The 13,134-nt window shown below is 37.0% G+C and overlaps 1 protein-coding gene across 1 annotated transcript in view; it reads left to right on the top strand.

The window, feature by feature from the left end:
- Positions 1–13,134, top strand: part of RNF180 (ring finger protein 180) — an 81,808-nt gene that overhangs the window by 2,029 nt on the left and 66,645 nt on the right. The window contains exons 2-4 of the mRNA XM_065860877.2: positions 3,747–3,882; positions 6,613–6,708; positions 9,454–10,389. Coding sequence (XP_065716949.1) covers positions 3,781–3,882; positions 6,613–6,708; positions 9,454–10,389 — 1,134 coding nt within the window. The 5' untranslated portion in view covers positions 3,747–3,780. The remainder of the gene's footprint in view (positions 1–3,746; positions 3,883–6,612; positions 6,709–9,453; positions 10,390–13,134) is intronic.

Here is a 13,134-nt window from a genome sequence, read left to right as displayed (position 1 = left end):
TATAAATGTAAGAATCACCATTTTCAAATGGATCTAAGTGGATTTTGTGTTAGTTTCCACCCTAGTAATGAAGTCTCCATTATTTTTTTTTTTCTTGAAAATCTATATGATCTGCTTAGTCTACTCAGTGCTAGTACAACTTCATATTGAGTTCTGCATCCAGATTTGGATGCTGCTGTGCAAGAATAGCTGACCCATTTGAAACTTCACAAGGTAGCAGTGACAACCAGAGATAAAGCATGATCTGTGAGGAAAGAGGGAAAGAACTGTATTTATTTACCTCAAAGACAAGTTTGAAGGAGAGCTAATACATCATAACTGTTTAAAGTTGTAAAATATTCTTGCCTAGAAGAGAAGGAGCTGTTTTGTTCTCTGTATTCACAGAGAATGAGGGAAATTGCAGGAAAACTCAGGTAAGATATTAAGGGAAGTATTGCAATAATAGAAGGTAAGAAGATAATTAAAGAGTTTGGGAAGGCTATGAAATCTTCATCAGAAGTCAGTCAGAAGGTTAGAAAAATGGTTTTCAAAGAAGGGAACTGAGACTCTGACTTGGGAAGGAAGTCTTAACCCTTTGCTCCTCACTTTTCTGGATCTGAATCATAGAAAAATGTTTGAAGGGCGTAAAACAAGAGACACGGAGGAATGTAGGCTTTTTAACACACACATATTTCTACATCCTACTTTGAAGGCAAACACGAGCTTGCACAAAGCAATGGGTCTAAAAGCAGTATAGCCACAACAAACACGGTCCAGTGTCAAGCTGAAAACACCAACTGAGAGTGACACTATCTCATTTCTTAATGCCAAATTGGGATCTATTTATGTTGGCGTTTTTTGCTGGAAGACAAAGCAAGATGAGAGCAAGATGTCTTTTAGTGGTTTTAGATGCAGAACAAGACAAAAACTTATTAAAAGATATCCAGAACATTATGGGTTAACTGCATTTAACTACAAAACCACTTCAAAATCCTGTGTCTGTATGCTTTTATTTCACTTGCAATTGAAGTTATGTGCAAATCAAAATAAAAGTGTTTGTGTGACAAATCAGGAATTACTCATTTGCTGATACATGTAGAAACTTCTACAATGTGTTACTGTGCATTTGTAGTGTTTCTTCTGTCCTCTGTAAGAACTGTAAGACACATACTTGCAGAATTTTAATAGAACTACAGGAATTTTCCTTCTTAAATTTTGCTAGGCTAGAAGAACACTTCCGTCTACTGTAATGTAGTATTACAAAATATTTGCACTTTAAGATTTTTTTTGTAGTTCACTGTCAACATTCTTGGTTACACCAAATACAACCTGTACTTTCTGGTTATTGCATATATTATATTTTAGACATTAATTTCTCTTATGAAAGTGTGTTTTTAGATTAAAGGCATAAGCAGAACTAAGAAGAAACATTTAAAATGTGTACATTAAAAAAAGAGAGAAATGAGCTTTTACTTTGCAGATAAGTGTTTGCTTGTTAGATGCTGTTCAGGTGAGGGGGATGTTTACATCACTTCAAATGCCAGTGATCCTTAGACAGCCTGTGTTTGCATGACTTGAACCCTGTCTTTTAAATATAGACAGTGGATTCATTCATCAGGCTTTTATCTGTTGGTTCAGAGGTCAATCACCAATTGTTCTACACCTCGCTCCAGTAAGCATCGCTGGCCTCAAATGAAGCAGCTGTTCAACAGATAGCAGAACAGCTTTTTCTAGAACCATGAGCATAAGTGGAACAGAACGTATACTGAGACTTAAATATATACCATTTGAGTACAGAGATACAGCAGATAAGGTGTGCAAGATGTGTATCACTAACTGTGGTATGTTTCAATAATGCGTTTTATTAGGTGGGAGTATAGCTGTACCTGAAATACACATTCCGAGCTAGCCTTATGCAAAAAGTCTTTCAGTCCTTCCTGGTTGATCTTAGATTTGAGGTTCTCACAGAGCTGTTGTAAGATTAAATTAATTCTAAAAGTGTGTTATGAAATTGCAAAGAACAAGTTAATTAGAACAGCTTTAAGGTGTTTGAGTGGTACAAACAATAACTGGTAATCATTCCTTCAATACCTTCTGAAATCTAATGCTGCATTTATCACAGCAAAGTGATACACGCTGCTTATGAAGTCTTTCAGAGCCTGAATGTACTCTTTTTTTTAAAAAAAAAGGTCATTTGTAGAGAGATACAGCATTTTAATATATTCCACTTTAAACTTGTATCTGGTACAGAAAGTAGCAGCACTGACATAGGGAAGCTGATAAAAACTTGAGAGAAATTCTGTGTAAGTCAAGGTGTTTAAATTACTACATTTCTGTCGTGAATAAGACAGCTCTCCAGTGTCAATTTCTCAAAGTGTCTCTTGCATGATCTTTTGCTTGGACATCTTAATTTATGTTAAAGTACATTAACAGCATCTTAAGAAAAAAAATTATTGTGGCATCATTGTGAGAAAATATTTAATGTTTGTTTGCCTTAACTTCACTTTCTAAGCTTAGCGTGGATCTGATTATGAAAAGCTGCATGTATGCTTGAGCTAGGAGTCTAATGTACACACACATTATTTCTGTTCTTGTCTAACTGTATTTCAGACTCTACATATTTAGAAAAAGTAGGAAATCTGCTGAAAGGATGCCTAAGAAGACCTCAGATATAAATGAAAAATAATTAATAACCTCTGTGTATGTGTTTCATAGTCTTTGATTAATTTGGAAAACAAGACAGAAAAGGGAAGGGTAGAAAAGGGGAAAATGCAAAATTCTCTGTGGCTCAATAAGCCAAAATGCTCTGCAGACAGACTATTTGAGCACCTCAGAGTTTCTTCAGTTAGTAAGAAGTAAATAAAAAAAATGCTGAAAGAATTAAAAAATCAGATGTTTGGACTGTGTAAGAAGAGAGATTCTTTTAATACTGGTTTTAAGTTTTATGCCCCTGCTTCCCTGTCAGTAAGTGCTGTGCAATTTAACACTGTGAGTAGTCATAATCCTAGCATAGTGCTTGGGTTGAGTGGGTAGATGTAAAAGATTTTCTTTTTTTTTTTGTGTAGCTAACACAAGGGGGTAAAACCTGAAGCAGGTTGAAAGAAGAGTTGGAGGACCTTTGGACAAAGCATGGTGAAAAAGGAAAGTTTTAGAAACAGGTTCGAGAAGACCAGAGAGACCTCAAATCACAGCAAAGCACAAAGAGAAAAAAATATTTGTCTTGTGCTTCTGGTTGTCATAATTTAGGTCTCTCTTTTACAAGGAGGTTGATTCAGGTCTGTGGAACACTGTGTTGCACCTGTAGCACTGATCCTCCCACACAAAATAATTTAAGGGAGCATACCTGCAGGGGAAAAGTGTTTTCTGTGGATTAATGCTGGCATTCATTTATGTGATGTGGCATTGCATATGTGTATGTGTATTTAAAGTGTAGGGTAACAATGACTTACTTTTATGGACATATTCTGTGGAAACTGGAGTTCTCTTTTGTCTAAGCCTTGAGGAAGTTGGTTTATAATTTTTTTTTTAGACATATTTTGTTGTTATTGCTTTCTAGGCCTGTATGTAACCTGGAAATAAGAACAGCTGTTTCACTTTGCTATTTAAAATGTCTAGGTGGCATGCTATACAAGATCAGACAGTGTTTGTAAATAAAGTATTAGTCTCCTCTGCAGTGAGAACACTACTGCCAGACATCTGGGTTGCAAGAGGAAAGCGTGTGTGGTTTCGACAGGTGACTGAATTATATGTTTTTGTGGTATTTGCAGACAGACATACACAGCTGAAGAATCACAAGTTGAGATGAGTAACCAAGAGGCTGATGTGCTACGTTGCTGGAGGTGTAGAAGATACATAGCAAATTCTGTTTGCCTTGCAAAATGTCATGGAAAAGAACCATCTGATGTAAGTGATGCATCTAGAAGCGGTTTGTAACTTTTTCCAGTGCTGTTGGTTTTAAATAAAGGAGAAGTGGTGGAGAGAGTCCAGCACAGGGCAATGAAGATCATGAAGGAAGTGGAGCATCTGCCTTATGAGGAAAGACTGAGGGAGCTGGGTCTCTTTGGCTTGGAGAAGAGCAGACTGAGGGGTGACCTCATTAATGTTTACAAATATATAAAGGATGAGTGGCACGAGGATGGAGCCAGGCTCTTCTTGGTGGCAACCAATGGTAGGACAAGGGGTAATGGGTTCAAACTGGAACACAAGAGGTTCCACTTAAATTTGAAAAGAAACTTCTTCTCAGTGAGGGTGACAGAACACTGGAACAGGCTGCCCAGGGAGGTTGTGGAGTCTCCTACTCTGGAGACATTTAAAACCCGCCTGGACACATTCCAGTGTAATCTCATCTAGGTGTTCCTGCTCCAGCAGGAGGATTGGACCAGATGATCTTTTGAGGTCCCCTCCAATCCCTAACATTCTGTGATTCTGTGAGTATTAGGCTTGCCCTCACTTAGTAATTAATCTTTTATGGAGAGAAGTACTCTCTGTGGAGTTGTCCATATTTTAGTAATGTAAGCAGTAATGCTACTGAAGTCAAATACGTAGTGAATCACCTTTATGTTCTGTGACATGAAGGCTGGTATTCATGATGCATTTGAGTACTAGCTTGTGTAGAGTAAATGGTGTTGGTATTTTTCATACGAAAATGGGTTGTATTTTTGAAAGTTTAAATGCAGTAATTTTTTTGTTTTAATATCTCTTAACAGAGAACTCTTTTTTTCTAAGGTGTATTTTAAGTACTGACACTGACTTCCAGTGCAGTTAACTGTGTGTCAAATATTCCTACATCAGAAACTTTTGCTCTTGATTTTGAAAAAAATGGAGGATATCTATGCACACAAATAGATCAGAAGATTAGTCTCCTGAGGGGAGGGATACCCTCACAGGCTAAAATACCACTTAGTAATTTACATCATCTTTATTCAAATAAACAGAAGAATAATCATATGGAATAAAACAATGACATAGGATTTCCTGCTGCTTTATAATGGCAGTTAGTAATCATGAAGAGTTGAGAGTCTTTCTGAATATGCCAAGAAGACTGTGCTTATATGCTTCAATCTTGAATCAAAGTGAAAAAGCAAATAGAAGGGAAGATGTTCATCTTTTTTGTTAACACACTAGAAATGCAATGGCATTTTTTTGGCACTGAAGAAGGATGTAACCAATAGAGGTAGAAAAAAGTTATTATTTTTGAAATTCTGGTATAATTAGTATTATCAATAAACCCCATTTTAATAACTTTCTTTGCTTACAGAGCTTGAAGTCTGAAATATTTTTCATGCTTCATACTTGAGTGGTTTTTATTTTGTGCGTGGTTTGAAGCATTTGGTGGTAGGGGGTAGAATTTCAACTCCTTTCATGGAAAAAATGTAAAGAAAAGAAGGAGGTATCTTTGTCCATGCCCCATGGTGGAGCTTTTAACTGCTAGTGGAGATCCTCCTTCATTGTGCACAAGACTGAAGGATCCACTTCTCTAATTATGCAGCTAGCAGATAAAAAAACCTAAATTTACCTCTGCTTCCCGAGACACTGGGAGGCAAAGATTTTACTAAAATGAGAAGAGTAATATTTTTAGTATGTCGGATTTCCCTGATGAATTTTAGACATTGAGTCAAAGACATAGCTGAAATATGGGTAAAACAGAAAAATCTTAGAACAGATCTTAAAACTAAATGTTGAAGTCATGAGTGCAGTGTAAATCAGAATTATATCCAAGTTGAAGTATAGGTTCTCTCTGCAGATAGGAGGAAGACGATAGCGTAGACATGGCAAATGGATCTACCTGTCTGCTGTCATTACTTGGAGAATTTCTAAAAGCTTTTGTCTTCTGTGTATAGTCACAACTGCAATTTTAAGCTTAATGAAACGTTTATTCATGTGAGTTTCATAACATAGGAGTCAGTGGTTTTCCATATTCATAAATTTTAAGAACTGTTTTTAAGATTTCAGCACTCACCAGAGTTTCCTTGTATTTTAGCTATCTTTATAACTTTACTGACATTAAAAGCCACATGAAAAGATTTAATTACACTTGTATCACTTCTGTGCTAAAAGGTAGTTAGGTAATTGTTTTTGTTTTAGTATCAGTTAGTGAAATGCTACAGTTTTTTAGATTTTGTTTTCTCTTCAGTCGATCATATCACTGCAGTAAAAACTGAAAGGTTGCTAAGAGTCCCTGGTTTCTGCTAGTTATTCTAACAAGCATTAGTAAATTAATTGAAAACTATTTGTGGCATAGTTATGCAGCACTGACCATAGTCTTTGTATAAACTAGAACTTAGATTTTCCTGTCTTTACTGCAAAATTGTACCAGCTGATAGTACTTCTGAAGGCAATTCTGGATATTCTCAGAAGATGAGCAATTTCATAGTTTTTGCTCGTGTGAACACAACAGAACTACGTCCAAATGCCTCAGTCTCCACAGTGGAGTCTGTCCAGTGTCCTTGGATTCAGAAATGTAGAATTACTGACAGCATCTACCTAACTTGCAGCATAAAGAATGCACCACCATCTTTGAGTTTTATCTGTTACTAACATATCTACTGAATCTGGGAAGCTGACTTCAGGCTATATTCAAACAAAACTTTACATGAATGTTGAATATCAATACAATAATTATTTTTTTAACAGACATCACAACCTTCAGCTGCTGCTCAGGAGTCTTGCAATGTATGGCATGTGGATTTAGAAGACATTCCAGAGTGGGTGAAATGTGTCATTGAAAAGGTACATATTTTTTTGCTTTCATCTTTATTATTCAATAGAAATTAATGTTGTCGTGTAGATATAATAAGCAGAAACAGTGGTTTTCTTTTGCCCTACAGTTTTTCTCTGATGAATCTTTGATTTTAAGAGGCAAATGATGCCTGCATTCCTCTCTACTTAGACTTGGTGTCTAAGTTTTACTATATTGCAAGTAACTTCTAAACAAATCCACCCTGAAAATCATACATAAAGAAAAAAATTGTTAAGATTGTAAAACTGAGCATTTGAAAATTAGGAGAATTTGTTTCATCTTCTGTCCGTGTTTTCCTCAGTTTTATTTTGTTAAACATTACTTTAACTCTTTTTTAAAATAAGTGATCTCTTATACTTCAGCAGTGCATGATAGAGTACCATATCTGTTTCAGAAACATGAGTCCGGGAGGGGCTGTGAAAATTAGGGGTGATGAGGTATTTCTCCTCTTTACAGACCTGCCTAATCTTCAATACCTGATCATAAGGATGCAGTTTTTGGCAGTACTTTGCATGTTATATTATTTCAGTAAAATTTGATTCAGTATTGATACTAATATTATTCTTTTCACCTTTAGCTGTAAACGGCCAGCCTTCTGCATGTGAAAGCCTAGAGAGTGAGCTTGAGACCTGGGAAATACAATACCCATAGACTGCTCAGAAAAGGCTTAACATATTTGCTTGAGATTGCAGAGGAGCAATGATCCTTTGGTGGCAGAGGCACAACATGTGATTCTCTGTGACCACCTTCAATATCTTAACGTTCTTTTTGTCTTTTAATATTCTGGGAACTTTTGCCTTGTTCAATTCTGACTGCTCTGGGCTTATGGATAAATGTGTGGGTTTTTTAAACAATTCTGACATCCCCACATCCTCCTGGGCTCTGAATAATTTTGTGATCATGTGTTATTTTCTCCTGTATGACTCCAAAATCAAAGGCTAAATCATTTTACATAAGCACAAAGTCTATTTGCAGGCTGTAAAAACCCACAGCTTCCCAGCCAGTTCTTTTTTGCCATCTGTCCCTGTTCTTAACCAATCTCACTGGGTTTCATACACACATTAGTGTATAGATAATCTTCAATAATTATAAATACATAGGTAGTGCTGCTAGTGACTGTTGACCTGCATTTTCTCTTCTCCATCACTTGCCACTTCTTTTAGCTTCTTGGCTAACCCTTCCCATTTTATCCTCTTTAGGCAGTCCATCATTACATCTGTGTCCCCTCAGCTGCTTTTCAGATCTTGCTGATTTTCCTCCTACCACATCCTCTACTAGTAGGCTGTTACTTCTTCCAGAGTCCATTGCCAAACTCATGCTAAATCAGTCCTGGACGCCCTTGTACTGCACCTCATCTCCCAGTCTCTGTGCACACAGGACATAGAGATGCCCTTTTTCTTCCCTGCCATCTCTTGCATTCCCATTTCTGTCAGGCTCCTGGCCTTATTCCCTGACCTTCATGGGTCACTCCTCCTCTAAATTAGGAGATCCAGGCTGCTATTCCATAGTGCCTGAGTGGCAGAAAGACTTACTAAAGGTGCTAGGAAATGCTTTTCCCTGAGTTTTATTGCCTATGAGGCAATAAATGAGGCATCTGGGAAATGGAGTGTGAATCTCTGAACCAGCTTAATTCTTCTTTGGAAGTGGCATATGCACAAGTTGATTTTTCCGTATAAACTGTGAGAGACTATGCATATTCAAGGAATTTTCAGGGATTTGAAGGCCTTTGGGCATGTGTAAACTGAGATGTCTTTTTTCCAAGTTAAAAAGATGTCCACATTTAAACAGATTCTCATAGGTGCAATTAAAGCTTTCAATCAGACAAGCATCAATCAAACTACCTTGCAAAGACATTTTCAACTGAAAGCAGTGCTTTAGCTAGCAATGTTGGGCAGCTTCTGTATTTGTGGCTCTAACCCGGCTGTAGGCACACTAGTGAGTAATGTGTGACTGGAGTTGAGAATCTTGTTTCTCATCTGGGCTTTGATCTACAAACACTTGTGTAACTTTAATCCTCAAAAATGTATCTGCTGACAGATGAACACATTTACTGTAAATGCTAATAGTTGCGCAAATATGTAGGAGTTTAAGGATCTTTGATATGTGTTTCCTTTTTCAAAAGGGACTTTCGGATTGAAATGAAATTTATAGAATTACAAGTAATGAAAGTAACTGTCTTCTTGTAGATAGAGTACTAAGGATTTGTCATGGTATCTGCATACACATTATGTTGTAATACTCCATCCGCCAAAATACGAATACCATTTCAAGCCTTTGTAGGGTAAGCAAGGTAAAAACCTATATTCTCTTTGTAACAAGTTGCTTTTCACTGTACTTAGTATGCAAGCACTCAGAAGACTCAGCTGAGAAACTGTGCTTGCCAATTCCAGATTAACTTCGTAAATTGATTTCACTCCTTTAAAGCAGCATCTAATGTTTTGATTAGTATTGTAGCATTATTCTACCTATGGAGAAATTTTAACATATTTCAAATCCCCTACATTTTGAAACATCTGTTCTATATTTCTTAGAATTAGTTATTGCTACAACAAGCAGAGTTTTGACTGGAATATTAATTACAGTGAATTTTCTTTCTGCTGTGAAGTGTCTTTTCTTGTGTTTGAAAAACAAAATGTAAATCCTTTTATTGAAGAAGAGTAACTCTAGTAATGATTTCTTAACCATTTATTTGAATGAATGTGTTGAATGTGTTTTTTTTCTTTTCTTGTTGATAGGCACAGTGGACAATTGGAAAACTGCACTGTCCATTCTGTGAGGCCTGCTTAGGGGGCTTTAACTTTGTTTGTGACACAAAATGTTCCTGTGGACAGTTAGTAAATATACATTTCTGCAAAAGTGGGACTGACTATCAGCCAGCTTTCTCTGTTAAATTCACAAAATCATCAGGAAAGCACTTACCCCTCCTTGGAATTCAGTCTGGTTTCAGCAAGAATACCTGCCACAAAGTGGTGGCTTCATCTTTGGAAATTAAAAATCAAGGGCTTTCCTACCTTTCCAGAAATAATAAAGGTACTGGAAGGTTAATAGAAGCACTTTGTCTAGAAGTAAAAGCTCCCAGATTTGAGATGAAAAGTAAAACACTTCCCATAAAGGCATTAGATCAAAAAGGAAATCTTTCTACTTCCTTTCCTGTGAATGATGTACACACCGTAAAACCTTTCCACAGAAGATCACGTAGTTTGGATTTAAATATCAGAGAGAGATTTATTTTGTCACCTGTGTTATATGAGGCTTGCAATATGGGAACAATTTACCATGTCCAAAACAAATACACACAGAGTGGCTTACGATTAGAGCCCAATAGGAAAGATGGTTGTGCTTTTCAGGACCAATGTAGTTCCAGTGCTGACAAACTACAAAAAGAGTTTCGAGTTACTTCCTTGACATTAGTACATAGAGACACAGAAAGTGAGTGTGATTTTGAAGCTACTGGACAATCTTCTGAGGGTGCCATTGAGGATGGGTCACCTTCTTTGATGAACCTTTCTTCATCTATGAGTGTTGTAGAAGAGGAACAACACATCATGCCTGGTGGTCTTCTGCAGCCCACGAGTATTTCCTTCAACCAAAAGTTGAATAAAAGAGAAAGAAACAAGTTGAAAAGCTTAAGGAGGAAACAAAGGCAGCGAGAACGGTGTCTACAGAAGCAAGTAGGTGTTTAAAATTAATTATGCTACCTTTTTGTGAAGTTTAACGTGCTTTTATAAATAATTCTGACTTTTTCATGCTCTCTTAATATTGATTTAATGTGGTACCATCTAGAGTCAGGTATCCTGCAAACATGGATTTATGACCTCTTCCTACTGGTAGTTTTTCTAATTCAACCCAATAATTTTTTTTCTATCTAAAATAAAACCTTTGTGGGTATATATAACTAGTTTCTGTTGGCTTTCTTATTGTTTTGTGATGTAATAATAAATTTGAAGTGGGAAAACACACAGTGACATTTAATCAGTGTGATTCAAGGAAAAATAAACGTTCAAACCTTCTAAATGAGAAAACCTAGCGTTCCATTCTGCTCAGGCACCAAGTGACTTTGAGCTCTTTCCTGCATACAGTCAACAGAGCCTTTAGAGTATAGTACAGAATTGAAGCAGAGGGAAGTGGGTTCAGGATTGCAAGAGAGATACATACAGGCTGTCTCTCTCAATTAAATGTGAGAACCAGCTTGAAAATTAAGATAGGCCTCAGACATATTATTAGACTTTTCAGTATGGTATGCATATATTCTTTTGTCTTTGGGAACGTTTTTTATTTTTTTTTAAAGAAAGATTTAAACTGGCATTGTGGTATTTTGAAAACATGTTCTTATTTGTGAAACACTTCTCTGAAACTGAAAGAACCTTTCAAAGATATAGATGTCTTCATATTTAATACTTGTTTTTTAATAAAACTAAAGATTCTTAGGTGTCCGAGCCCCTAAAATTGCTTTTAAAATTCTAGGCCTCATTGTTTGTATTAAATTAAATGATGATGCAAATGCACAAAGTATATGGAACATCTGCGCAGTTGTGTCGCCTTCAGTCTCTCCAGCCACTTAAATCTTTGTGAGATGTTACTTCCAAGAATAAAATGTTGCACAAGTTTTCCCACTTCGTCGTAGCTGAGAAAGAAAAATATGCTTTCAGATCCTTTGCTTGTTAAACTATGCTTAACCAATTCCTACATTATTTTAAAATTTCATATAGCAAATGATATACAGCTGTTAAAACTGTTATGTCTAACCAGTAAGCATACAGTTTACAAGGTACAAAAAATTAAAAAGTACGTTAAATGAATCCTCTAGTTTCAAATAGTAGTTTTGAATGGAAGGTATTCTGATTTTGCACTGATTTCCTTAACCTTGGTGAAAGTCTGTGATCATGGCGTGGAATATTTAAACAGGCCTGCTACTCAGACTCTGAATCAAGCAGCGTGTGGCTACTGCAGTTGTGTTTCCCATCCCTGAGGTATCTTCCCAGGAAAACCCGGATCTACAAAATGGCATCCTCTGTACAGTCTGACATGTCTCACAAGGGGATGCTCCTGTGCTGTGCACTCCTATTTGTGGCTGCTTCCCTCTTGTGTGCCAGTCTAGGTATCCTCTCTTTTCTTTCAAGTTCCACTTGCTGTCATGTTTCTTCAGTGTTTAGACAGCCGTTGTAGAACTGTGCATTTTGTTACAGTGGTATTTGCAATAGGAAACTGGTACTTTGTAACTGTGATTTCTACCACATATGCATAGGCAATTGGATAGTGAAGCTTGACAAAAAGAAAAAAGCGTAAACCTCTGAGTGGATGGAGTGAAAGAGTTTTGATAAGTGACAATGGGAAGTATTTCATTTAAGTGTTATTTTAAGAAGCACTTCAGTGCAGCAGAAACCTGATGTGAAGTGAAGGTCTTCTAAGCTCTCTCTGTTGAAGGTACTGTGCTTCTCATTTTTACCTTTAATTAGAGCTTGTCGGGAGAGCAGTCTGAGAGAACAGACTCGTTCAGAATTTGGTCTTTCTTTGTAAATACATAGGCCGCTTCTTTAAGTTTATTTTGTAAAGCCTTGAGATAAAGAAGACTGAGGTGCTTCTGTGCTAGCATTCAATTGCAGGTTTCACAGTCCTTGGCCTGATATATTTATGATTTACTCTGTCTGAAATAGTAGCATTGTACTGATGGTTCTGTAGCATTAGTGGTATAAGACCCATTGAACTACAAGGCTGCAGGGTGCTACACTTGCATCTTCTTTATGGCAAAGAAGAAACATTGTGTATATTAAGCAAAGAATTTACACATAACTGAAATCTTAAGAATGTGATTATTTTTTGTTCAGATTTAATTGTTAAACAAAAAAACGATAATAATGCCATTGAGACTGTGGCACACTCACTTTTTCCTCTCCAGTTCCTGTGGGTCTGCCCATGGTGCTGCACCTCGGGGTGTGCAGGCTGCCAGCAGCCCTCTGGGCCTGTGGGTGTAACTGCTGCTTGCCAGCATCTGAAGTCCTTTACTGGGTGGAATATTATGTCCATGGTTTCTTTTACTTTACCCCAGAATCCACCTGAGGTCATCCTTGTGTGTTGGGTAACACACTTTTATACCTTTGCATTTTTGTCACTTGTGTGCAGCTTCATGCTCCATACAAGTTACCTTATGTGGTGCCTTTTATGTATGTAAGATGGTACAGGTTTTTTGTGCTGTTTGTCACCTTTAAAACCAATTCTGTCCAGCCCCGTGTCTGCATCTCTTTAACAGACCCCTGGGAAGTTGCTCACAGCTGTTGGGGTCTCCATTGTCAAGCCAGTGCCCCATCTCATGGGATCCCATGACTCTACTGCTCTGTGTTGGTCTCCATTTCTTAAGTCCTCTGCTATCTTTAGCAGGCTTGTGTTTCTTTACTTTTATGTCATTATACTAGAGCTGA

The sequence above is a fragment of the Patagioenas fasciata genome, chromosome Z (assembly GCF_037038585.1).
Source record: "Patagioenas fasciata isolate bPatFas1 chromosome Z, bPatFas1.hap1, whole genome shotgun sequence".
NCBI lineage: Eukaryota > Metazoa > Chordata > Aves > Columbiformes > Columbidae > Patagioenas > Patagioenas fasciata.
This window is presented reverse-complemented; position numbering and strand designations above follow the sequence as displayed.